This window comes from Nicotiana tomentosiformis, chromosome 10, assembly GCF_000390325.3.
Source record: "Nicotiana tomentosiformis chromosome 10, ASM39032v3, whole genome shotgun sequence".
Lineage (NCBI taxonomy): Eukaryota > Viridiplantae > Streptophyta > Magnoliopsida > Solanales > Solanaceae > Nicotiana > Nicotiana tomentosiformis.
Window position 1 is genome coordinate 54182136 of NC_090821.1, and position 26533 is coordinate 54208668.

Here is a 26533-nt window from a genome sequence, read left to right on the forward strand (position 1 = left end):
GCATTTAGATGCGTCTTTTTGAGTTGAAGTTAAAAATAAAAAAACATCAAGTTTTGTTTGAACTTGAAATTTGTTTTGGGCATTTCTTTTTTGGTAGTATAAGTTGAAGATTTATCAGTACGAATTAATGTTTCACTTAGAATATACTTTCAGAAAAATATAAAGTAAAGTAGAAAGCTCCTGAAGGAGATGTAACAAAACAAAAAGAAATATCAATTTCAATATTTCCACTTCAAGTTTAAACACTACTAGAAATTCGGTAAAAACCGACCAAAAAAACCGACCAACGTTGGTCGGTAATGGCAAAAAACTGACCAAAACGCGACCATTTACATGTGGACGGTATTTTTGTGGTCGGAAAGGAATACCGACCAAAGTTGGTCGGAAATTACCGACCAACTTTGGTCGGTCAATTAAATTCAAAAAAAAATATTGCAAAAAAAACCGACCAAAGTTGGTCGGTTTTTTCCGACCAAAGTTGGTCGGTATTTTAATTATGTAAAAAAAAAATTCACCATCTGGGAATCGAATCGGGGTCTGTACTGTGGCAGAATACTATTCTACCACTAGACCATTTGTACATTTTGTTTTAAGACTGTCTTTTATTTGATTTATACTTTTTAATCGTATTTTCGCACGAAAATAACCGACCAAAGTTGATCGGTTTTATTAAAAAGTAAAATTACCGACCAAAGTTGGTCGGTTTTTTTAAATGACCCGCCGAATTAACCGACCAATTTTGGTCGGTTTTTTAATATTAATTTTTATTTATATTAATTGAAAAACCGACCAAAGTTGGTCGGTTTCTTGAAACATAAATTTCGCGGGACTCAAAAATAATTTCCCGCATTTTTGCGCCAAAGAAAACCGACCAAAGTTGGTCGGTTTCGTAAAAAAAAGAATTTTAAAAAAATATTTGAAAAACTGACCAACTTTGGTCGGTTTTTTGGTCGGTTTTTTTACCGACCAAAGTTGGTCGGTCGACCTTGGTCGCTTTTTGCCGAATTTCTAGTAGTGAAATACTGAAGATGTGTATTTACAAATCTTAAAATAATGATCTATTCACCGGCCATTAATTTTATTATACTAATATTCCAATGTTTAACCTAGTGCATGTATAATGTTGATGAGTTAGGAGATTTTATACGACACGTTACCTTCGGTATTTGGTTACCTACATAAAAAATATTGCTTCATATTTCTTCGACCTTAAGCCCTTTTCTTTTTACACAGCTAGCCACTTATTTTGAATGTAGTCTAATTGGAATGAATTATCTTTTCAATAAAATATTCAAGAAAAAAAGGGGTTTCGAAAGAGAAGAATATGTTGTAGTTAATTTGCTTAGCGGAATACATCATGAAACTTGGAATTAATTAATACAAACACTACTAGAGAATAGATTTTTTGCTCCATCTATTTAATTTAATATGTTGTAACATATTATTTATTTTATTTTTCAGGTTACTAATGTTACTAACTCTTTCTGTTCCATTTTATATGGTACACTTTCAACTTCAAGTCAATTTTTTAATATTCAGAAACTCTTTAATTTTAAACTATTCATTTTAACAGTGAAAATTTCACTGATAATGTATCCTTTCAGATGCCAATACTTGTAATAACCTACTTCTTCCTCTTTTTTTCTTCTTTCTTTTTCTTAACTGATAATTGACTATATATAATACAATGTGATGCCTTCTTATAACGAGAATGATATTGTGAGCCGAAGAATTGGTTAAGATGATTAGTTTCATTGTTTAAGTAATAGGACTAACTCGTCATTAGCGCATAAATTAGTTTTTCTTTTCTGTCAATAAGCGAACACGAAGTGTGATAAAAAAATCAATTTAATCAAAATATCAATTAAATAAGTTGAGATAGTCCAAACTAAAGACTTGCTAGTATATTATTTGATCTAATATAATAATCTTGCTAATAAACCACGAAATATTGGGAGGGTGAGGACGTACGGACAATATCGCTAAAAATCTTTTTGCAGGGGTTTAAAAATTTAAAATAATAATACTTAATTAATAAAAAAACAAAGTCTTCGGGGGTATATACTTAAAAATCCTCCAAAGCTCAAATCAAAGGAAAGGAAAAAAGAAATTATCACGAAAAAAAAAACTAGATATAATAATAGTAATAACATAACAATAACAATAACAATAATCTATACTATATTAAAAACTCAAAGACCCTTAGCAAAATGTCGTTCGCCTTTTTTACCCTTTAGGAAAAGGTTTCACATTAGACAAAGTTGTAATTTTATTAACTTTCCTAATATCTAGCACTTTAAAATCAACTAAAATTTTGGTTATTAAATATTTCTTATTAAACTAGGTAAAAAGTCATAATATTTAGGACTTTAAAATCAATAAAAAAAAATTCCTTATATAAATTTTTTCTTATTTTAAATTGTTAGTATCTTACTTCTATAAATAAAACGATAATAATAACGTGTAGATGCCCTAGTATTCTCCAACCACAAATTGAAGAGAGTATATGGACAGAGATATTAACACATATCTTACGTCTTATTTTTGCTTTTGGGGGAATTATTCTTGCACCTCTTTAATTTCATATTGATAATGTTAAAGTCACATATTTTATATTATATATTTTTCATCAACTCATTTTAAAAGTATGACGTTGAACATGAAATTTTTTCCATAATATATTTAAACTCTAGAAAAAAATGTCTATAACTCTTTTTTGTTTTGTTTGGTTGTGCATAAAAAATTTATACACCTATGGTCCTATACCGAGTTACTTGAATAAAAAGTCTCTATATCCTTTTCTATTCCATTTACTATTTAGCTAAAACTAAAATAAAGAATGTAGTATATATTATTCTATTATATTTCTTTATTTTTGTTATTCGTTATACGAACATGAATATATACAATAAATTTTATTATCTTCTACCTTCATGAGCCGTTCTATATATTTTTATATTTATTTTGGTTTAATGTGTAAGAAACTATAAGCAATTATTAGAAGATACATTGAAATTTATTTTTCATATTATGCTAACTAGCATGAAGGATAAATGCACGACTATAGACAATAGGGTAGCCTAATTTCGCCTTACCAACCCCAAAAAAACTATAATACAGGCCTAGATCGTTTGTATAGATAATATTTTTGGTCTAAGATCAAAAGTTGAGAGAAAAATAGCCAAGATCGTACGTTAAGGTCCCTAAGCAATCACTTAGTGGAAAAGAAAGTGATCGAGCGATGACAACCAGGAGTAGATAAAAGACAATATTTGATTGTCCATAAAACTCGGTAAATATAAAAGATAACATTTGATACATTCAAATATAGAATCTGCTAGACGCATGGTTATGGATGGAGAAAGAAAGCTCTCTATAATAAATAAAAAAAAGTAGAATATGGATGCTATTTTGCGATAGTGAGTTTTTTTAATCCGTTAGAATAACTTCTACAATATTTTTTATCGATTAAGAAAAAAATATTTGAATAGACCTCTTATATAAGTTAATTTATGCCTTTTAGAATGAGCTTGAGAATATATAACTTTTCAATTATTTTTAGTTAACTTTTAAATCTCCAATAAGGTTATATGTTCTTGTTGAAACTAAAAAAATATATATAATAATTTGTGAAATTGAAGTAATAAAATTATAAAACTAGGAGAAATATTAAGTTGAGAGTAATTGAGATGGTAGATTGAGAACTTCTATGGGATAGAATTTCTTTCTTCTTTGAGTAATTGACTAAATATGATTAACAATTATTATTTTTAATTTTTTTTTTATAAACTTTTTTTTTTTATAACCTAAACATAATTTTCACTATAAAAACATATAATTCATTGAGACAGGTTAAACGCGTACTTTGACACTAAGTAGTAATAATAATAGCACCGGTAATATCACCACTCAAGCGCGTGAACGTGAATTGAGCTGCCAACTCATATATTGACACGTCAACAAGCGGGTCCCTCACCGTCACATTCTCTCTCCTGCCCTATAGTTGCCCAACTTTTCCACTCCCCACTACATGAACTGATCGCTTTTTCTCTTTTTAGATGCTAAATCCTTAAATTACCATATATCATCTTTATTTCCATTTTGTTTTCGATTTTCTACCCTCTTTTTACTAGTTGTATTTGGGTTCAACAAATTTGAATTCGCATTTTAAAGGTACATTAAAAGAAAAAGTACTTCCTACTAATATTTCTTTTATTTTAAAAGCAAATCCTAACATATCTCAAAATCTTTTGAGAGTGTAATTACACATCTTCAATTACACTCAATTCCATGTTGACCAAGTAATTATTTGATTAGACAAATATGTCAAATTGTATAATTACACCAAATTACACTTAAATCCAATTCCTAAGTGGCTTTCCAAACATGCTCTTAATATTACACCACTAATCTCCACTACTTGCTTGTTGTGTAATAATAATATCAATAACTCACTAATACACTTGTCGGTTAACTTCTCTCGAACATGTAAAGTCTTGCTAAGAATGAAAGAGATCCTCTCTATTTGATATTTAAAAAAATATGTTTGCCAGATCAAATCATTTCCAGCGTTTAACGAAAATATTTATTATTAAAGTTGAGAAATCAAATTTTTACTTATGAACATAAGTTTTTTATTTGTGCAAATGTCACAATTCTCATTTCACATTATTGCTTAACCATTATTGTAAAAATTAAACAATACTTTGTTCATAGAAAATATTTAGATCCTATGATCGAAGTAGTATGTATATTATATGTATTTTTACGTACCGTAAAATATATTACTGGGTTGTGACTAATTTTTTCGATTAGTAAAAGCATTTTATTTACCAACTAAATGTGTATAAGCTAAGGAAGACAATTTAGCATTTTTAGTTTCTTATCTAATCTAAGCTTCACACACATTTGTATTATGGAGAAAGTATATTCATTTGTATCAAATAAATTAATTTAATTTGTTGCATGAATCGAATCAAGTGAGTAAGTTGTCATCTGATAAAATTATTATATGTTACACGTTTTAAGTCCTACTAAGTACTAAAAAATAGTCAAACAAATATTTTTTAAAGATAAAATGCTTTTCATGGTAAGTATTTTTAATTTTTAATAGATAAACATTTTATCTCATTCTAAAATATACCTTAAATACCGTCAACTTCCACATGGGCATTTCGGGTAGCTCAAGTTACCTGACCACATTTTCCGGGCAGCCCCCTAATATGCTTTTCTCGGTCTTCGATTCCATTGCAAGAAAAAGGAAAGAGCGCCGATCATTCATAGGTTTATTTCCCTTATCACTTTAAATTTTCATTTTTGAATTATTAATTATTAATCATCTTTTATTATGGATAATAGCACTTTTGATTCTTTAGTGATTAGTGATTTTGATTTTAGTCCTTCCAATATCTAATAAGTACATTTAACCTTCACTAAATTAGATTGTATATTTTTGTCCTTTTATGTAGGAAACATATTATATTTGAATTACAACAACAAGAACACGCCCAATATAACCTTACAAGTGGGATATGAGGAAAGTAATATGTATGCAGACTTTACCCTACCTCGTGGATGTAGAGAAGTTGTTTCCAAAGACCCTCAGCTCAAGGATAAAATAAAAAGGAGTAACAATAAACAGTAACAATAACGATATAATAACAACAACAATATAGTAAAATAACTGAAGCAAAAGAAATAATATGTAGGAATATAGCCCTACAAAAAAAAGTACTACGGTTAAACCTCTCTATAACAGTCATGTTTGTTAAGATATTTTTTGGATGTTATGGTGAAGTGATGTTATAGAGGACACATATATAGTATAACATAAAAAATCGGTTTCCGAGAAAAAATTAATTTTTATAGTGAATGACTGTTAATCTGACTGTATAAGACTAATACAACTTGCAGTGGGATGACAGAAATATATTATATTTGAATTATTTTTAAAATTATAATATTGCTAAAAATAAAGTAATTATACAAGTTTAATATAACACAAGGGTAATTAAGCGATAGAATAGTTGATAATGATATATTATAAATATTCACAAATAAAGAAATAAAAAATACTTGTTTTAATTTATTAAAAGTTAAACGTACTTATTCAGACATTCAGAAGGATTAAAATCAAAATTTATTAATAATTGAAGGACCAAAAGTGCTATTAACACTTAATTGTATGCTCCTAATATAATACCACACCAAAACATATATTCTACATTAGAAATAAAATATACTGTGGTGAAATATATAAAATATCAATTTTTTTGTATATTTCTTTTTCCTTTTTACTTTTTCCTATTGAGAAGCCAAGAACTGGTCAGCACTCAGCATATTTGAGTCTTTTGTTGAGATTTCAATATCTTTAAGGGAGCAGACATTTTTGGGGTTTGCACTTTTCTGAAGTGGGATTATTATCTGATTCCAGCTTTGCTTTGCACAGTATTTGGTGCTATAACTTCTCTGCTTTTAAAGGTCAAGAATAAGGGCATGTGATCTGAATCAAAGTTAGCTCTTTTGTAGATTTTTAATCTCATATTTGCTTGATTTTTTCAGCTGGGTTTGAGCTGTTTCATCTGTTTGTTACTTTTCTTTCTTCTTCTGAGTTTCTTGGAAATTTGGGTCTGAAAAAGGAGGGATTTTTTGGATTTTTTTTGTCTTCTGGGTTTGTGTATTTACTTTTTGGGGTGATTTAGGGAACTGGGTTTTCAGTTATTTGTTTTATTTTTAGGGATTTTTGGAGATTTTAGGGTATAGGTTAGAGAAAAATTGACATTTTTTTTAGGCTGAGGGGGTTGGATGAGGGAGGTGGGGTTGAGAGTTGGTGTCTTGGTTTGGTTTTAATGATATCTGAGTTTGATTTTAGGGATTGAAAATATGGGATTACCTAGTGATGATGGTGTAAAAAGGGAGTCTTGGGATGTAGGGAAATCAAAGGGGAAGAAGAAGAATAAAGAAGTTGCTGAAGAGGAAACGACTGGATGTTGGACTAAGTTGTGGTTTATTGGTTGCTGTATTTCTTCAAGATCTAAAGTTGATAGCTCCATCAGTGGCATCAGCAGCACCAACTGTGGTAACACTTTTAACTCACTCTGTAGAAAGTTGCATGAAAAAATTAATGATTTGGAATTCTAATTGCCCTTTTTTTCTTTGGATTCTTTGAAGAAAGTTATCTTAGAACCAAGAGCATGTCTTTTGGTTATTGAAGTGTTAGTCTCATGCTTTTATCTAGTGAAATGCCTTGAGTTTGGTCAATTAACAGAAGTGGAAGGTTGGCTTGCACATATTTCTTGTATTGGTAGTAGTTGATGATGTTAACTCAAAAGGGTTATAAGGGGGGCAATCTAAAGAATGACTGCTGAATTTGGAAAATTGCTAGAAGCCTTCCTAGAGTAAAACACAGGAACTTCTGTTAAACCTTTCGCTGCAAAGGTACATTTGTTGTTAGGGTGATAATGTTCATATTTGCATTAAAATGCTGTTGCAACTAAGCAGCTTATACTTGTCGTGTGGTTGAGTATTCCTTACCTTCATGTTCGCATGTGGAGGGTCTAATTCAATAGCCAAAAATTAACTTGTATAATGTGAAACGGAAAGAGCCTCTTAATTTGCAATCACCTACCTGCGGGAATAAAGGAAACAATACCCGGTTCTTTTGTATAAAATTTCATCCTTATTCTTTGTGAATATAACTTTCTAGCACGGGCAGTAATTATCTAATGAATGAGAGAATTTACAACTGATTTCAGGATTCATTAGCACCCCTGTTGTCTTAGTCTTTGGGTTCTTGTCTTTTCACTTCATCTGAGTCCTTCTTTAAAACCCTCAATTGTATCAATCTTTGGGTTCTTGCCTTTTGGTGTTCATTTGAGTCTTGCCAAGTCTAGTTGTAAAATTATACCGAGAGAGAGAAGTTAGTGATGCTAACACTTGCCCACAGTATGAGGACTATTTTGGTTGCAATAGAAGTTAATATCTTCTCTGTTTATGTAGCTTGTTTCAATAATGCAAATTAGAGCACTCTTAGCATCTACAAAAAAAAGCAAATTTGTTTCATTATGTCAGAGTATTCCACATTGGTTAAGGGAATGAACTGTTGTCTTCTTATAATTCTCACCATATGAGCTATTTTTTTATTTTATTTTTTGGGTTGAGTTAGGTTCATTGTCCATTTTCTTATCATTACATCAATACCACACCCATTACTATTGTTGTGTTTTCCAATGTTATGCGCCCTTGTTATGTCCATGCTTCAAATGTTCAGTTCTTGGAATAAGGGTGGGTTTTTTGAGGGAATGAGTTGTTATCTCTTTTTAAGGTCTTCGACAAAAAACATAAGGTTTTGGATAATTCACTTTATGAGCTAGCTTTTGGGTTTGAGTTAGGTCCAATATCCATTTTCTTAGTTGAAGACAAAGATCTCTTGATATTATGATAACGGATCAATAAATTACTGATAACTTTGTGGACTTATTTTTTGTTGGACTACTTGTACACTTGTAGCTATTATTATCGTTTAAACCCTTTATTTTAGGCAAAAACTGACACACTTTAACTTCTTATCTTTGTATTTAAAATAATATATCTGCCTATATTCTAACTTCTTGCATCATTGTTTGCAGAAAGTAAATCTACTAATGACACAAGCAGAGATCAACCCGTTGCTCCAATTATTTCATCTACAACTACTAGTAATGCTGAAAGTAATTCATCCACCTCCAAACTTGAAGAGGAACTTAAAGTCTCTTCTCGGCTTCGAAAGTTTGCATTTAATGATTTGAAGATGGCAACAAGAAACTTCAGACCAGAATCCCTTCTTGGCGAAGGGGGTTTTGGCTGCGTCTTCAAGGGTTGGATTGAAGAGAATGGGACAGCACCGGTTAAACCAGGGACAGGGCTTACTGTTGCTGTGAAAACTCTAAACCATGATGGACTTCAGGGTCACAAAGAATGGCTGGTTTGATGCTCTCTTCATTTATTTATAAAACCTTAATTCTGTATTTGTCTTTTTCTTATTTTCAGTTTTCGTTTTACATTAAGTGTATCCCATTTGGCAGGCTGAAGTAAATTTCCTTGGTGATCTCGTTCATCCGAATTTGGTCAAACTGATCGGGTATTGTATTGAAGATGATCAGAGGCTGTTAGTTTACGAATTTATGCCTCGAGGAAGCTTGGAAAATCATCTATTCAGAAGTATGTAACTAACTTTAATTTTTATATTCCCAAAATAATCAATACTCCTCTGTTTTCAATTTAGATGGCATACTTTCCTTATTAGTCCGTTTAAAAAAGAATGACACATTTCTAAATTGGAAATAATTCAACTTTAAACTCTTCATATTGCCCTTTTTTTAACCCCTTGAGCTTTTAAAACCACAAGTTTCAAAAGTTTTTTTTTCTTAAACTCAGTGCCGAGTCAAACTACCTCATCTAAATTGAAACTGAGGAAGTAGTAATTAATATACAAGGAAAAATATTTAATGGTGGATCTTCTTGAAAGATGTGTTTTCCGTTTTACTACTTGAAAGATGTGGTGTTCATAACTCCGTATTGCTGAACGATTCTTGTGAATGCACTAGTTAATCTTGGAAGGGTAAGTGAAACCAACTATTAATGTGCACCATGTTGGCATTGTTTGTGAGCATTGCTTTAATTCTATAAGGTTTCTACCTGCCGAATAGAACTTGAATTCTCTTTAAGCTCTCTTAAAACAAAAGGGGCAGCCTGGTGCACTAAGCTTACGCTATACGCAGGGTCCGGGAAAGGGCCGGACCACAAGGGTCTATTATATGCAGCCTTACCCTGCATTTTTGCAAGAGGCTGTTTCCACGGCTTGAAACCGTGACCTCCTGGTCACATGGCAACAACTTTACCAGTTACGCCAAGACTGTCTTCTCTTTAAGCTCTGTAGCTATCCATAAATATAGGTTGTGACAAATTTATTTCTTTCTAATAGAAAATTTCTTATGATATAATGCAATTAAGCCCTGTAAATTTTGAAATCCAAATGGTATATGGGCTTTTCCACATTAGCAAGGCGACCATTGATGTCAGAATCAGATCATTACACATTTTCTGTTCCGAAATTGAACTGATGCCAGATTGTCTATAAAAGTGAGGATCGGATTAGTTGAGTAGTCAGATTTTCTTGCACATTTTAGTCCCTAATTAAAGCCATGGGGAGCTCAAGGACCTATAGGATATCTGCCAAGAAATTATGCAAGGAACTTTATAGTCTGCCTTTGTTATTTGAATCTATAAACTTATTTGTTCTGGTAGTCCTACATACATTTGGTAGGTTTAAATACCATTGTTTCAAGACAGGAAGAAAAATATGTCAAGGTTGATTTGGTAGGACATAGAAGCTTGATTGAAGATTTATCTTGTGTTGTTAGTGTTTGGTCTTATAAAAAAGGGCTGCCCGGTGCACTAAGCTCGCGGGGTCCGGGGAAGGGCAGGACCCCAAGAGTTTATCGTACGCAGCCTTACCCTGCATTTCTGCAAGAGGCTGTTTCCAGAGCTTGAACCTGTGACTTCCTGATCACATGACAACAACTTTACCAGTTACGCCAAGGTTCCACTTTTGTTTGGTCCTATAAAATGGTAGAAAAATTGTTTACTAAGAATTACACTTTGTTGCTGTTGATTCTTGCCAATGCTGACAAGTCAAGTTGACAAGCTAATTTAAAAGAGAGGATTTGAGCTAAGACATTGTGGTTGATGATGAAGGCCGTGAGATATACTGTAATTGAGCGAGTGAGTGTGTGTGTGTGTGGAGAGAGGGGGGGGGGGGGGGGACCTAATTTGAGGGACATTTGGGAGTAGGGTTGTGGTGGCTGAGCTTGAGATGGCGAGAAAGGGTCAAGGCAGCAACACCCGCAGATAGGGAGAAAAGAGGAAGGAGGAGATGTGTACCAATTGGGATCATGGAAAAAAAGAGATCCTGTAGCACCCAACATAAAAACCTTTCTCAAAGTACAAGATCACCCTCTCATTTATGTAATTTCTTCTCATTTATCCAAGCCTTGGTGGACAGAGTTACCTGGTACTTATTGCTAGGAGGTAGCTGGTATCCTGTAAAATTAGTCGAGGTACGCGCTAGTGTTGTCAAAGGCGCGCTTAAGCCCTGAAGCGAGGCTCAAAACATGTTGAGTACTTCGCGTCGCCTTGTGGGCGCTTTAGTATCGCATCAAGGCTCTAAGGCATACTATTCCTTGCCAATGAGTGTAATCATGAAAATACGACATTAAACAATTATTTCACTTTATCATAAATTTTTTTCAATTTCTTTGTCCATATATTTGTTATTCATGGTTATAATTATTAGTCTTGGACTACATATACATATTTTTACTTTTTCTCCAGTTGCGCCTTTTTTCATTAAAGCTCACGCTTTATTTGCGCTTTGCGCTTAAAGCCCCAACGGACCTTAGAGCTTTTTTGCGCTTTTCACCTTTGATAACACTAGTGCGCGCAAGCTGGCCCGGACATCATGATTATTAAAAAAAGAGATCTTGTACTTTGAGAAAGGTTTTTATGTTGGGTGATGTTCAATTCTAGAGATTAATGATCCCACCTGGAAACATAACGATTGAAGAAAGAAAAGATAACAGAGTCAAACATCTTGATCAATAGGCTTGGCCTAGCCCAAAACTCTAGGAAAACTAAGTGGAGATGGTATCGGTAATGTTTTGCTACGTGCCAGTCTGCCAGACAACTAAAACTGGGTATCTGGACTTGGGTTCTCTTTCTAAAAGGAACAATAGTAGTTACACAAGATTTAGCATTTGACTTGGGGTTCAATTTCCTATGAACTTGCTAAAAGTCTTGATCATTGTTAGATACTAGTAATCTGTATACCTTTCTTTTTGAGATGCAATGCAGGAGCTTTTTTTAGATGGAGGTGGTTCAGCCATTAGTAGCCATCAATTTATTTGGGATGGACAGGAAAATGAAATTGTTGGGGTTGGGGGTGGCGAGGGTTGGTGTTTCATGGGAAGATAAATGATATCATACTTATGTTTCCTGGTTTTTGTTTGAGCATGCTTGTTGGAATAGCCAAAAGATTTAGGCTTTTATAATTTTTGCAGTCTGAATGAAGTGTAGTGATAGTGCACACTAGTTTTGTGAAATTTTAGTGCAAATCTTTATGTTAATATATTGTACTTTCTGCAGAAAATCTGTATGATCACCATTCTCTGCTAATAAAGAATTTGTGCAGGATCCATGCCTCTTCCTTGGTCTATCCGTATGAAAATAGCTCTGGGTGCTGCAAAAGGTCTTGCTTTTCTTCATGAGGAAGCAGAAAGACCAGTAATATACCGCGATTTCAAAACATCCAACATTCTACTAGATGCGGTATGTTTGAATATATTGGAAAAAAGAAAAGATCTTAACCCTTTGAATTTTCTAATTACTCTCCCTCTCTCTCTCTCAGGATTACAATGCGAAACTTTCTGATTTTGGCCTCGCCAAAGATGGTCCTGAGGGTGACAAGACACATGTTTCCACTCGTGTCATGGGAACATATGGTTATGCAGCTCCTGAGTATGTGATGACAGGTACTTCATACAATAGTTACCCATATGGTTGACTCGACTTCATCAATTATTATGTGTCACCTCAAGTTAAACTAGTTGGATGCTATTCTGATCGAAACTGCAAATCGTTTTTACACTGTTTTTTTTGCTTCCGAATACCTTTCCGTACAGCTCCATGACCCAAATCACAATTGAATTTTCAATGTGTTTGATATTGTTGGCTAAAACTTCCAAAGGATGGCTAATAAGTACATCTTACTGATTATGTCTCAGGGCATCTTACGTCAAAGAGTGACGTCTACAGTTTTGGTGTAGTTCTACTTGAAATGATAACAGGTAGAAGATCGATGGACAAGAACCGGCCAAATGGGGAACACAACCTTGTTGAGTGGGCGCGGCCTCATCTAGGTGAAAGAAGAAGGTTTTACAGATTGGTAGATCCTAGACTCGAAGGACATTTTTCTATAAAAGGTGCTCAGAAAGCTGCGCAGTTGGCTGCTCGCTGCCTTAGCCGTGATCCCAAAGCTAGGCCTATGATGAGCGAAGTAGTTGAAGCTTTGAAGCCGTTGCCAAATCTTAAAGACATGGCCAGCTCATCCTACTATTTTCAGACAATGCAAGCAGACCGAGTTGGATCAAGTCCAAGTACTAGAAACGGTGTTAGAACACAAGGATCGTTCTCGAGGAATGGACAACAACATCCTAGAAGTCTTTCAATTCCAAATGGTTCTCATGCTTCTCCATACCATCATCAGTTTCCTCAGAATTCACCAAAACCAAATGGCAAAATTTAGTATTGGATTGGCAATTATCTGTTTCTACCATTCTTTTTCTTTTCTCCTCTACTAGCTATGAATATATTTTATCCCCCCCTATTTGTCATTGGATGACTGGCAAATGGGAAGGAGTACACAATTTATTTAAGTTGTGATCTTTGAAAATGCTGAACTCCCACTTGAAAAGAATGTATTGTAAGCAGAGCTCAAGTCCATGGAGTAAATATTTGTGTCCATCTCTCTCTCTCTCTCTCTCTCTCTCTCTCTCTCTCTCTCTCCCATGTCTTGGAAAAGAAAAAGTAAAGGGAAAAGGAAATAATAAAAAGCAGAATATTGTTAACCGTGGAGTATTTCATCCAATAAAGTGGTTTCCGTTATCAGATTTGCTCATCCGTCTAAATTTGGATGGATAGAATTATCTAGTACTTATGCCGGTGGGAGGTAATAGGTACCTGACGGAATGATTGAGGCGCGCAATAGTTAACTCCAATACCACCTTTAAAAAAGAAATAAGAAGGAAAAACAAACATAAAGATAGGATTACAATGTTGATTCTGCCAAGATAAGCACACATAATTCATGGATTAAATTACCAACTACTAGCATTTTTTCTCTCATGGTGTTGTGGTGTTCACTTCCACAAACTATCCAGGCTCATGCATCTGATTCCTTTGAAAAGATTCAATTTGGATAGTGAGTTCTTAAGCCTTTTGATCGAAGAGTGGAGGACTTTACACTTGTGTGTTAACTTTCCATCTTCGCCTTATAGACTACACAACTGGGATCTTCACCAAAATTTATTATACTCTCTATACATATATCCATAGACGTCACACTCGGGACCACCTCCCTTCGCTTCAGAGTCTTAGGCGCAGCTCTTCTAGTCAGAGAAGAGTCCAGTTGCGAACCTGTGCACTCCTATCCTATTGTTGCTTCTATCACGATAGGAAATCATGTGATTCTTTCTATCCCCGTACTTTCTCGCTCTTATGGAGTTGTATTCCCTAGGTTATGCAGTTATCTTCCCTGGCCTGACAGTAGTCAAGGGAAAATCACTTGAGCTTTTTCGCCTTTGCTCCTTCTTTCCGGAGCGCACTAACGGAAAACCTGAGATAATTCTTAGCTGCTGTGGAAGTTAGCGTCTTAAAGAAAGTAAGTGCTTGCTGCTCCTGCTCTTATAGTTAGATAAGGCACTAAAAGCATACCTTATCTCAGGGGCATGAGTACACCGCTTTCACACTCGAACTCTCCTACTGTGTGCTGTGTGTGCATAAGATGGACTTCATCTTTGCTCAGTCCATATGAATATTGGGTGTTGATTGTTCAATAATATAGTTAATATCCACAACTAAAGTTGAGCTTATTCATCCAAGTTTCTGAAAATGGTAAATCATGTCTTAGTAATTTTCCTGATTTAAGGCTTATGTCAAAGGAAATATGTGATGGTAAAAATGGAGATGACTCAAAATCATGTATTGCACTTTATTGTACAGTAATTTTATTCTTTTAAATAGTTACAGAAGATCAGATTATACACTTCAGAGCTACAATATCATCTTCCAACAGTTAACTTTGGATTAATCTTCCAGCTGAACATGCCAAGAATTAGCTCATACAGTCAAAATATTCAACTAATTTAGCACTCTTCCTCATGCAGCACGACGGGTTAACTGATCCTTCGATGTACTTTCAAATATCTTGTCAGCATTTCCAACCTCAAACCCGTCCCGTCTGTGAAACTCCTCAACCTAAGCAAGTATCAAAATATAGTTCATCACATTAGTGAGTAAAAAGGAGGCGCTTCTTCAAAATGCAAAAGTCTAGTTTACATTCAAGCTACATCTTAAAGTTACCAAATGGTTGAAAGCAGGCAGCATTAAATCTTAATATTCCCATACGGTTGAAACTAGAACAAATGTCACTATGCGACAGGCAACGCCAATAATTTTGTTTAGCTCCAATCATAGAACCAAAACCTCGAGATCACTTTAAATTAGGAGATTACAATAAACATGTGATAGAATTCAATCATAAGAGTTGATGTTTCAGCTCAACAGGCAAGGTTTCCCAACTTTAAGATTGAACAACAAGTAGCCTTTTATTCAATTACATTGCCATTTAAGTATTGGAACAGACATAAATAACAATTTTGCAACTTAAGAGGAAATAGGCTACATTCAATGTGTTGTATAGAATGACTGCGCTCATGAAACTGTGGTTGGCACATATTTTACTACTTGTATAGTTTATAAACAGGTGGTGGAAGCACCAACTCCAACTTAATTATTTATTGCTTTTACTACAGAGAAATATGCAAGAAAGTTGAGGAATAACGAGAACTAACCTCTTCCGGGGGCAAATCTTTATATTGTGGCAGTACAAGTCGCTCAGCAAATTCAATGTATGAACAAGGGACTGCTTCCGTAATGCCGTCTGAAAATTCGAAAGAAGTGGAATCTGCTACAGTTGAACTTTGCAACAGAAGACCATCAGGGCTCACTGGCGAGGAAGAGAATAAGTCAAAACTTAGCGATATCCAGTGACCATTTAAAAAATAATAATTTTTCACTTAAAAGAATAAGATTTCAAAATAAACAAATTCTTCTGAAGAAAATGGATAATCTCAAACCAGTACATGTGTTGTATACTCAAAAATATGATGAGCAATAAGTTACTGAGGTGAAACTCTTCAACCTGGATTTCATTCATTGATGTACCTAACAGATACACGAAGATTTTTGTCCTTCAAACCCATATTGACAAACTAGTTTCCACGAAGTTTAGAGATTATAGCATGACATGTTAATAAGCAAGCACTGTAATCTTCCTACTTCTGCTAATCTACAGTCTATACATCCTGATTAAACCTAGAATTCAGATTTCAAAGAAATTGTTAACTATAAGTTCAAGTGGAACAACAGTCACCCTGAACTTAAAAATGGTATAATCAGCGTTTACGTGAGTGCATTATATATGACACGATGCAGTAGCAGGCAATATTACTAATTGCAGGTTTACATCAAAGTTACTCCGTACTAACCCTTTAGAACACCCCCTTCAGAGTTCAAATTGAAACCATTTTTCTCAATGAATTGATTCAGATTGCTGATGCTTCTCAGACTTGATGTCAACCGGTGGGTAGATATGGTAACATGATTCAATGCATATCCATTGACAAGGGTCCAGGCAGCATACTCACTCTCCCTGGTAATTCAACAATCACCATAGAAATAACAATAATTAATTTAGCAATGTTGCTCGTGAAAATTAGCATCCTAATAGTTCAGTTGGTTGTTAAAAAGTAAAGAGGTACTAATTCTGCTAGAGATGAAAATATTATTACCGCAATTTGAATGACAATAGTAAGATACAATTTATTGAGACATCATTATTCATTTTGATCCATGATCTAGCACGGGACATTTAGAGTTCAATATGAAATTAAAACGTGGAGGACAATGACCAGTACTTAGCCAGTTGTTGAAATTCAGAATACATGGGTTTTTTCCATGTCAAAGTCCCAAATGCACTTGCAAGTGCTGCATACTCTTTTCCGCACCGAGAGATGTCAGTGTATTTTTTAATTATATCCTGCAAGCAAAGAAGAAGACTCATGTAATTCGAAATTTGACATAGATTATTTGGAAGTCAAGAGCTAGAGAAACATAGGGGTTAATACGGATAAAAAAGAAAGTTATCTCTCTACTTCTGAGAGGTTGTGAGGAACTGAAATGTCTGAGGGGGTTGACTATGTCATATCATATTTGGAGTTCGGAACACATTCAAGAACAATTAAAGCAAGTCAGCTACCAAGTTAAAACATAACTCCACTGGAAAAGCTATCATCAAACACGAGATCAGAACTACTAAAATCAGTGCAACTGCAAAACTTTCTGAACTATACTCCCTTCCTTAGCTTTATTTTAATCTAATATTTGGTTCGAATCCAACATTCAATTAAATCAACAATTGAGAAGCAAAAGGGACGAAAATTCATGAGTAATATACTAATATCTTACTACAAAAGCACCAAACTTTTGAAATGTGAAATTCATCCATAAGACAATGATTTTGTTCAGTTAAGCATACAAAAAAATTATGTAAAGCAACAAGCTGATGAAAAACCTGAGCTTCTGGACTCAGTTGATCAACAAGAAGTTCTGATATAAATATTCTTGGCAACGGCCCATTAATCCCACTGCCACGACAGGAAGTTGAAACCTTAGGAGGAGAAAACCAGAAAGCTTTCAACTTCTTAGCAGGGAATCTCAACTCTTCTCGTTGTTCGTAACCAAAATCCAAGAAGAACTTTGACATAGAATCAATGCCATGGCCATTAACCTGCAGCAATAAATAAATAAATAAATAAATAAATAATTTGTAGTGATGAGTATGCTAAATAAACATTTCCCGGAACTCCATTTCAGTCCTAGAATTGAAGAAGAATTATCATACCCCAAATGTCCTAAATGCAAAATGATCATAGCAAATTCGATCACCATCAGCAGAATGAACTAGCTCCAAAATGGCCTTAGCAGTGGGATTTTTATTCAGATATACCTCTTCCATGCTCGCCAATACACTCCTAAAGAATGATTCACTTCCCTGAATACTCATTCGAACATTAAGTCCAAGAATTTTAGTCAATCAATACCATCAACAAAAAATCGCATTAGAAGGAAGTAGCGTTGCAAACTTAAATATATAAACAAATAAATACATATATGCATATTTTTAAAGTTTAAGCTTTTATATAAAGTGGTACGCCCAATCCGAAATAGTATTATAACAAACATAGATTCAAGTCTTGCCCACTCATCAGTAGGAAATTAGGTCCGTACGCGAGAGCAGGGGCGGAGCTAGAATACGCGTCACGAGTTCGGCTGAACCTAGTAACTCTAATTTAAACTTTGTATTTATCTTAAAAATCCATTGATTATGTACAAATTATTAATTTTAAACCCAATAACTCAAAAATGACTAGAATCCCAAAAGTTTCAAATCCTGCCTTCACCTCTATGCGGAATGTTACATACAAACAACAACTACTACCAAAGTCCCAAACAAGTTGGACCGGCTATAATGAATCCTCATTGATCATGTTTCTGCATTTTAATTTTATCTCAAGCGACGTGTTACAACAATAGTAACAACAACAGTAACAACAACAACAACAAAAAACAACCCCGTATAGTCCCACAAAAGGGGCCTGGGAGGGTAGTGTGTACCTTACCCCTACCTTGTGAAGATGGAAAGGTTGTTTCCGATAAACTCTCGGCTCAGTAAAAGCCGACGTGCTACATACCTATAATAAATTAAATACTTGTTCTTTTTTAAGAAGGCTCAGAGAAGGGAGCCTTGACGTAACTGGTAAAGTTGCTGCTATGGTCAAGGGTAAGGCTGCGTTTAATAAACGCTTGTGTCCGATACTTCCGGACCCCGAGCCCAGACCCCGCGCATAGGGGAGCTTAGTGCATCGGGCTGCACTTTTTTCTTTTTTACTTGTTCTTTTTTAAGAGATAATAGATGAAACTGTCCAAACAAAGTACAACACAATTTTTAATTCCTTTTTGTCTGTCAGAAACACACAATTGAACAAACAGTTCATAACTATCCCACATAGTAAATGATTAACAACAGCTAATCAATGATTAAACACAACAAAAGGGATATATAGGGAAATGATTACCTGAAAAGAAGAATCTTGGGCTACAGCTCCATCTTGGGTTTTAGAAGCAGATTGCACTGAGAAACTCCGATTTTCCATGGCAAAATTAGAGTTCCAAAAAGGGTAAACTACATTCGAAGATAAGGAATTCTTGGAATTCTCAAAACGGAAAAGGGAAGAATTAGAAGGGAAAAGTGATGACTTAAAGGAAGAAGATGAATAGAGAGAAAACATTGAAGAAGGGAATCTGATCATCGAGGACATCTTTGATCAAACAATTTGTTTACAATTGAAACAAAGTTCCAAAAGTTGTGTTGTTTTCTATAGTGTTCTATTGAGTAACGTTTGTGTCAGCAGGCAACGTAGTTTTCAGTTATAAAAGGAAACTACTGGGACCTATCTCCACGTGTCTTGGATTAACACAAAACACAATATTGACTCACAATATTTCTAGTTATATGTAAAAAGAACCTTTGTACGATGTTTATCCGAGAAAGGGATTCTCTTTTCTTTTTTTGGGGGTGGGGTGGGGGGGGGGGGGTGGGAGAATAGGTGAGTTGAAAAGATAGCTTAGGAAAAATGTTGTATCTCTTATAAAATAAAGACCGTAAAGTAAAGAAAAGTATAAAAAGAATCTGATATATTATTCAAATTTCAAACTTATGTATATAATGAACTAAAAATTCTTCTATTTATAGAAGAAAGGAATCAGTTGCGAGGCTTTTCAGGAAGCAGCTGCAAGGCTTTTCTTTAGCTGCTTGTAAGTTGTCTGCATGAGCTGCTTATAACATGCCTGTTTAATAAGAAACTGCTGCAAATCATTTCATTGAGCTGCTTGTAACCTGCATGCATCAGCTGCTTGTAGAATGTAGATAAATTTCAACAGAGTACTAAATGGATAATCTTCTTCAGAAAGATTATTTATAGCGGAGTAATAAATGAACATCCACAATATAATTATTTTCATAACACTCCCCCTTGGATGTTCATTAAAAGGTATTGTGCCTCGTTAAAATCTTACTAGGAAAAAACCTGTGGAAAAAAATCCTAGTAAACGAAAAAGAGTACACATATTTAGTAATACGCATTGCTAGCTGCCTCATTAAAAACTTTATAAGGAAAACCATGTGGAAAAAAAACTTAGTAAGGAAAAAAGAGTACATCGCGTATTTTACTCCCCCTGATGAAAACCTTGTTTCAAATATTTGAGTCTCCGCATTCCAATCTTGTATACCATCTTCTCAAAAGTTGAACTTGGTAAAGATTTAGTGAATAAATCTGCCGGATTGTCACTTGAACGGATTTGTTGCACATCAATGTCATCATTTTTATGAAGATCGTGTGTGTAGAATAATTTTGGTGAAATGTGCTTTGTTCTATCTCCTTTTATAAATCCTCCCTTCAATTGGGCTATGCATGCAGTATTGTCTTCGTATAAAATTGTAGGTCTTTTCTCACATTCCAAACCACATTTTTCTCGAATAAAATAAATTATTGATCTCAACCATACGCATTCCCTACTTGTTTCATGAATAGCTATTATTTCAGCATGATTTGAAGAAGTAGAAACAATAGATTTCTTTGTAGAGCTCCATGATATGATAGTACCTCCACATGTAAACACGTACCCGGTTTGAGATCTAGCTTTATGGGGATCAGATAAATAACCTGCATTTGCATAACCAATAAGATTTGCACTACCTTTGTTAGAATAAAATAAACTCATATCAAGAGTTCCCTTTAAATATCGCAATATATGTTTAATCTCGTTCCAATGTCTCCTTGTAGGAGAAGAACTATATCTTGCAAGTAAATTAACAGAAAATGCTATGTCAGGCCTTTTAGCATTAGCAAGATACATTAGTGCACCAATTGCACTGAGATAGGGTACTTCGGGACCAAGGAGTTCCTCATCCTCTTCTGGAGGTCGGAACAAATCTTTATTCACTTCAAGTGATCGAACAACCATTGGTGTACTCAATGGGTGCACTTTGTCCACGTAAAAGCGTTTTAATACCCTTTCTGTATAGGCAGATTGATGGATAAAGATCCCGTCTACTAAATGTTCAATTTGCAAACCAAGACAGTTTTTTCTTTCCAAGATCTTTCATTTCAAGTTCTTTCTTAAGATATTCAATTGCCTTTTGGAGCTCTTTTGGAGTTCCAACAAGATTTATGTCATCAACATAAACAGCAAGTATAACAAATTCTGAAGCCATTTTCTTTATAAAAATACATGGACAAATAACATCATATATGTAACCCTCTTTCAGCAAATATTCACTGAGGTGATTATACCACATGTGCCCAGATTGTTTTAAACCGTACAAAGATCTTTGTAATCTGATTGAGTACATTTTCCAAGATTTTGAATATGCTTCAGGCATTTTAAATCCTTCAGGGATTTTCATGTAAATTTTATTATCAAGTGACCCGTACAGATAAGCTGTAACCACATCCATTAGATGTATTTCAAGCCTTTCACGTAAGGCTAAACTGATGAGATATCGAAATGTTATGGCATCCATAACGGGTAAATATGTTTCTTCATAATCGACTCCAGGTCGTTGTGAGAATCCTTGTACAACAAGGTGAGCCTTGTATCTTTCAACTTTATTTTTATCATTCTTTTTTCGCATAAAAACCCATTTATGACCAACTGATTTTATACCACTCAAGAAAGAATAAGGAGACATTGTATAGGATTTTCACACTTTCCATAGGTAGATACTGGAGGATGACTGAAATACCAGAGCGTTTTTACGGGAACCCTAAATGGTAGTCTTAATTTGAATGTGACCTTTCAGAAGCAAAACCAATAGTCGTTTACTTGCCATTGTGAGTTGTGACCCTTCACAAGTAAAACTGTTTAGTCTTTTAAAAAAAAAGAAAAAAGAAAAAGGAGATAAAAGATAAATAGGTTTGCTAGGTTTTTAGAGATGCCACATCAACACGCACTCTTTGGCCCTGCTTTATATAAATATAAATATATAGATAAGAAAAAATTGGGTAATATTAGTAATTAGCCACTTTACTCCTGCTATTAGCGTTTAGCTATGATTTAAAAAGTTACTAGACTTTAGTCATTCCATTTAAACAAGGCTATATTTTGAATAAAATTACCCCAATACACTAAACAACTCCAGCAATTGTTACTGGATTTCGAACATCAGACTAGTGAAATTCTAGCATAATATACTTGACTGCGAAAAATTCTCTATAAGTGAAATTCAAAATACACGGTACTAGATTTAGAGCTTTTAAAGGTAAAATTCCAGCAAACTGTATTGGAATTAAAATATTTATAGGTTCAAAAACCAGTAATTGTACCTTATTTTGAACTCCGTGATACAATCACTGAGTTCTAACTTCTATAAGTTGAACTCCAAGGTATTATCTTGAGTTTAAAAGAGGTGCCATCGGTGAAAATGTTCTTTTTAGTTCAAAACCCAGCAATAATTACTGGGGTTCGAACCCCAGCAACGATTACGGGGGTTTGTTCAAACCTTTATAGATTCAAATCTCAGTAATGATAATTGGAATTTCAATCCTTTCACATTGTTTCAGATACCTTATTTTGAACTCCAGAAATTGTTCCTGGATTTTACACTAGTAAAGGCTAAAACAGGAATCATTATATTTTCGGGGCTTCGAATTCCGATATAAATTGTTGGAGCTATGTTTCATGTTTTAGTTGGGGGGCAAAAATATAATTTAGTCGCACCAGTGACTACGTTTCCAATGCATTGAAAATGCAGTCAAACTAAAAGAGCATGGCCTAAAAGTGGCTACACCAACTAATTATTTTGAAAAAATTACCCTCTTCATCAGTTGGCCCAACATAGCAACCAAATTGGGCCCATATTTTAGGTGCTTACGCGATTCAACCCAAATTGTACTTAAGTTATAAAATAGTTTTCATCCTTAAGCCCGGTATTAAAGAACAATATTTCTTTATTTATTTCTAACACACTCAATTCTCTCTCCAGTCGCCTCTCTCTCTCTCTCTCTCTCTCTCTCTCTCTCTCTCCAATACAAATCCTCTCCTCCTAGCCTCTACTACTTCCTTTCCTCCTACCCTCTATGCAGTTAGAAGAAGAAGAAGAAGAAGAAGAAGAAGAATAAAAAGAAGAAGACGAAGAAGAGGAGGAGGAGCAAGGGAAAGCAAAAAAGAGAAGGTGAAAATGCTATGTCAGGCCTTGTAACATTAGCAAGATACATTAGTGTAACAATTGCACTGAGATAGGGTACTTTGGGACCAAGGAGTTCCTCATCCTCTTCTGGAGGTCGGAACAAATCTTTATTCACTTCAAGTGATCGAACAACCATTGGTGTACTCAATGGGTGCGCTTTGTCCATGTAAAAGTGTTTTAATACCCTTTCTGTATAGGCAGATTGATAAATAAAGATCTCGTCTACTAAATATTCAATTTGCAGATCAAGATAAAGTTTTGTCTTTCCAAGATCTTTCATCTCAAATTCTTTCTTAAGATATTCAATTGTCTTTTGGAACTCTTTTGGAGTTCCAACAAGATTTATGTCATCAACATAAACAACAAGTATAACAAATTCTGAAGCCATTTTCTTTATAAAAATACATGGACAAATAACATCATTTATGTAACCTTCTTTCAGCAAATATTCACTGAGGCGATTATACCACATGCGCCCAGATTGTTTTAAACCGTACAAAGATCTTTGTAATCTGATTGAGTACATTTTCCGAGATTTTGAATATGCTTCAGGCATTTTAAATCCTTCAGGGATTTTCATGTAAATTTCATTATCAAGTGACCAGTACAGATAAGCTGTAACCACATCCATTAGATGTATTTCAAGCCTTTCATGTAAGGCTAAACTGATGAGATATCGAAATGTTAACAACAACAACAACCCAGTATAATCCCACTAGTGGGGTCTGGGAAGGGTAGTGTGTACGCAGACCTTACCCTTACCCTGGGGTAGAGAGGCTGTTTCCGATAGACCCTCGGCTCGCTCCCTCCAAGAACTCCCCACCTTGCTCTTGGGGTGACTCGAACTCACAACCTCTTGGTTGGAAGTGGAGGGTGCTCACCACTAGAGCAACCCACTTTTGTCTAAATGTTATGGCATCTATAACGGGTGAATATATTTCTTCATAATCCACTCCAGGTCGTTGTGAGAATCCGTGTGCAACAAGGCGAGCCTTGTATCTTTCAACTTCATTTTTATCATTCCTTTTTTCGCACAAAAACCCATTTATGACCAACTGGTTTTATACCAGCAGGTGTTTGGACTACTGGTCCAAAGAACTCTCTTTTAACAAGTGACTTCAATTCCGATTGAATTGACTCTTGCCATTTTGGCCAATCAGATCTTTGTCGACATTCTTCGATAGATCGGGGTTCAAGATTCTCACTATCTTGCATAATGTTAAGTGCAACATTATATGCAAAAATATTATCCACCACTATTTCAGATCGATTTAAATTAATGCCATCACTAGTAGAACTTATTAAAAGTTCCTCATTCACTTGAGTCTCGGGTTCATTGATTTCTTCAGGAATCTCATAACTAATCAGATCTTGGGTCTCTTCAGGAGATCCCTTCATAATATCATTTTGATCATTTGTCGATTATCTTTTTCTAGAATTTCAATCCTTAGAACCCAAAGGCCTACCATGCTTCAGGCGTGCTTTAGGTTCACTAGCTCTCATGCTAGTAGATGGCCCTGTTGGGACATCAATTCGGATAGCAACATTCTCTGCAGGGATATGTGACTTAGTTATCCTTTTCAAATCAGTAAATGCGTTTGGCATTTGATTTGCTATATTTTATAAATGGATGATCTTCTGGACCTCCTGATTACATATAAGGGTACGTGGATCAAAGTAAGATAATGATAAAACTTTTCACATAATTTCTCTTTTGATTTCCTTTTTCTCTCCTCCTAATTGTGGGAAATTTATTTCATCAAATCGACAATCTGCAAATCGAGCAGTAAATAAATCTTCCGTCAATGGTTCAAGATAGCGAATAATAGAGGGTGATTCAAACCCAATATATATTCCTAACCTTCTTTGGGGGCCCATCTTATTGCGCTGTGGTGGTGCTACTGGCACATATACAGCACATCCAAAATTCGTAGATGGGCAATATTTGATTCATGACCAAAAATTAATTATGACGGAGAATATTTATTATAATGTGTCGGTCTAAGACGGATAAGTGATACTGCGTGCAAGATAACATGGCTCCAAATAGTAATGGGCAATTTTGTTTTCATAAGTAGTGGTCTTGCTATCAATTGCAGTCGTTCAATAAATGACTCTGCAAGGCCATTTTGAGTATGAACATAAGTTATATGATGTTCAACTTTTATTCCAACTGATAGACAATAATTATCAAAAGCTTGAGATGAGAATTCTCTAACATTATCAAGGCGAATAGCCTTTATATGATAATCTGGGAATTGTGCCCTTAATCGAATTATTTGGGCTAATAACTTTGCAAACGCCAGGTTGAGAGATGATAGTAGGCACACATGAGATCATCTTGAAGATGCATCTATTGGGACCATAAAATATCTAAACATCCCATTTGGTGGGTGAATAGGTCCACATATATCCCCATGAATACGTTCTAAAAAGGCAGGGGATTCAATGCCAACCTTCATTGGTGATGGTCTAGTGATAATTTTTCCTTGATAACAAGCATCACAAGAAAATTCATTATTTGTAAGAATCTCCAGGTTCTTTAATGGATGCCCACTCGAATTTTCAGTAATTCGTCTCATCATTATTGATCCAGGATGGCCCAAACGGCCATGCCAAAGTACAAAAGTATTTGAATCAGTAAACTTCCGGTTTACGATAGAGTGTGCTTCAACTGTACTAATCTTTGAATAGTATAAGCCAGAAGATAAAGTTGGTAACTTTTCTTCAATGCATTTCTGGCTAGAAATATTCTTTGTAATACAAATATATTCCACGTTCATTTCATCTATTGTCTCAACATGATATCCATTTTGGCGGATATTTATAAAACTCAAAAAGTTTCTTCGGGACTTGGAGGAGAACAATGCATTGTCGATAATAAGTTTTGTTCCCTTAGGTAGAAATACAGTAGCTCTTCCGGAGCCTTCAATCAAACTTATATTACCAGAAATTGTAGAAACATTTGCTTTTTCCTTATGCAAATAAGAAAAGTATTTCTGATCTTTGAATATGGCATGAGTTGTTCCACTATCAATTACACAAATATCTTCATGATTGGTCTTTGATCTAAACATAATTTGAGGATTATCCATGTTCTTCAAAATGACATAAACAAAATAAATATGATAGTAAACATCATTTTCAAAGCATAACTTTTATTTATGTACAACAATTACATAACCATACTATCTACTACAAACAATAAAAATTAAAATATTTACATTTCTACAGATTCACTACCGATCACATGACTTGTTTCTCCTTCTGGGAGTGCAAAATAATCAGCTACATCCAAATGCATGAAGTCTAAATTATATTCAGAAATAAAATTTGCTTCAATATTTTTCT

At 34.5% G+C, this 26533-nt stretch overlaps 2 protein-coding genes across 2 annotated transcripts; one reads left to right on the forward strand and one right to left on the reverse strand.

The window, feature by feature from the left end:
* The first annotated feature begins 6337 nt into the window (after window positions 1–6337).
* On the forward strand, window positions 6338–13557 carry LOC104085211 (serine/threonine-protein kinase PBL34-like). Its single transcript, XM_009589199.4, has 6 exons — window positions 6338–7078; window positions 8628–8962; window positions 9063–9198; window positions 12227–12363; window positions 12443–12566; window positions 12819–13557. The coding sequence occupies exons 1-6, from the start codon at window positions 6883–6885 to the stop codon at window positions 13337–13339; spliced, it is 1449 nt and encodes a 482-aa protein (XP_009587494.1). The 5' UTR covers window positions 6338–6882; the 3' UTR covers window positions 13340–13557.
* A 1222-nt stretch (window positions 13558–14779) lies between these two features.
* Window positions 14780–19335, reverse strand: LOC104085210 (2-oxoadipate dioxygenase/decarboxylase, chloroplastic/amyloplastic). The gene is made up of 7 exons (XM_009589198.4): window positions 19011–19335; window positions 17777–17926; window positions 17447–17662; window positions 16791–16912; window positions 16362–16525; window positions 15666–15820; window positions 14780–15069 (listed from the first exon to the last, which is right to left on the reverse strand). Exons 1-7 carry the CDS (start codon window positions 19251–19253, stop codon window positions 14971–14973), a joined length of 1149 nt encoding a protein of 382 aa, XP_009587493.1. The 5' UTR covers window positions 19254–19335; the 3' UTR covers window positions 14780–14970.
* Between the last annotated feature and the right edge of the window lie 7198 nt (window positions 19336–26533).

Excerpts from the sequence above, each read along its gene's own strand:
- LOC104085211 (XM_009589199.4), top strand. The coding sequence starts at position 6,883 with ATGGGATTACCTAGTGATGATGGTGTAAAAAGGGAGTCTTGGGATGTA. Across the intron at positions 9,199-12,226 it reads GGAAAATCATCTATTCAGAA|GATCCATGCCTCTTCCTTGG; the intron begins GTATGTAACTAA and ends GAATTTGTGCAG. Across the intron at positions 12,364-12,442 it reads CCAACATTCTACTAGATGCG|GATTACAATGCGAAACTTTC; the intron begins GTATGTTTGAAT and ends TCTCTCTCTCAG.
- LOC104085210 (XM_009589198.4), bottom strand. The coding sequence starts at position 19,253 with ATGTCCTCGATGATCAGATTCCCTTCTTCAATGTTTTCTCTCTATTCA. Across the intron at positions 16,526-16,790 it reads GAATTTCAACAACTGGCTAA|GGAGAGTGAGTATGCTGCCT; the intron begins GTACTGGTCATT and ends TTGAATTACCAG. Across the intron at positions 15,070-15,665 it reads AAGATTTGCCCCCGGAAGAG|GTTGAGGAGTTTCACAGACG; the intron begins GTTAGTTCTCGT and ends ATACTTGCTTAG.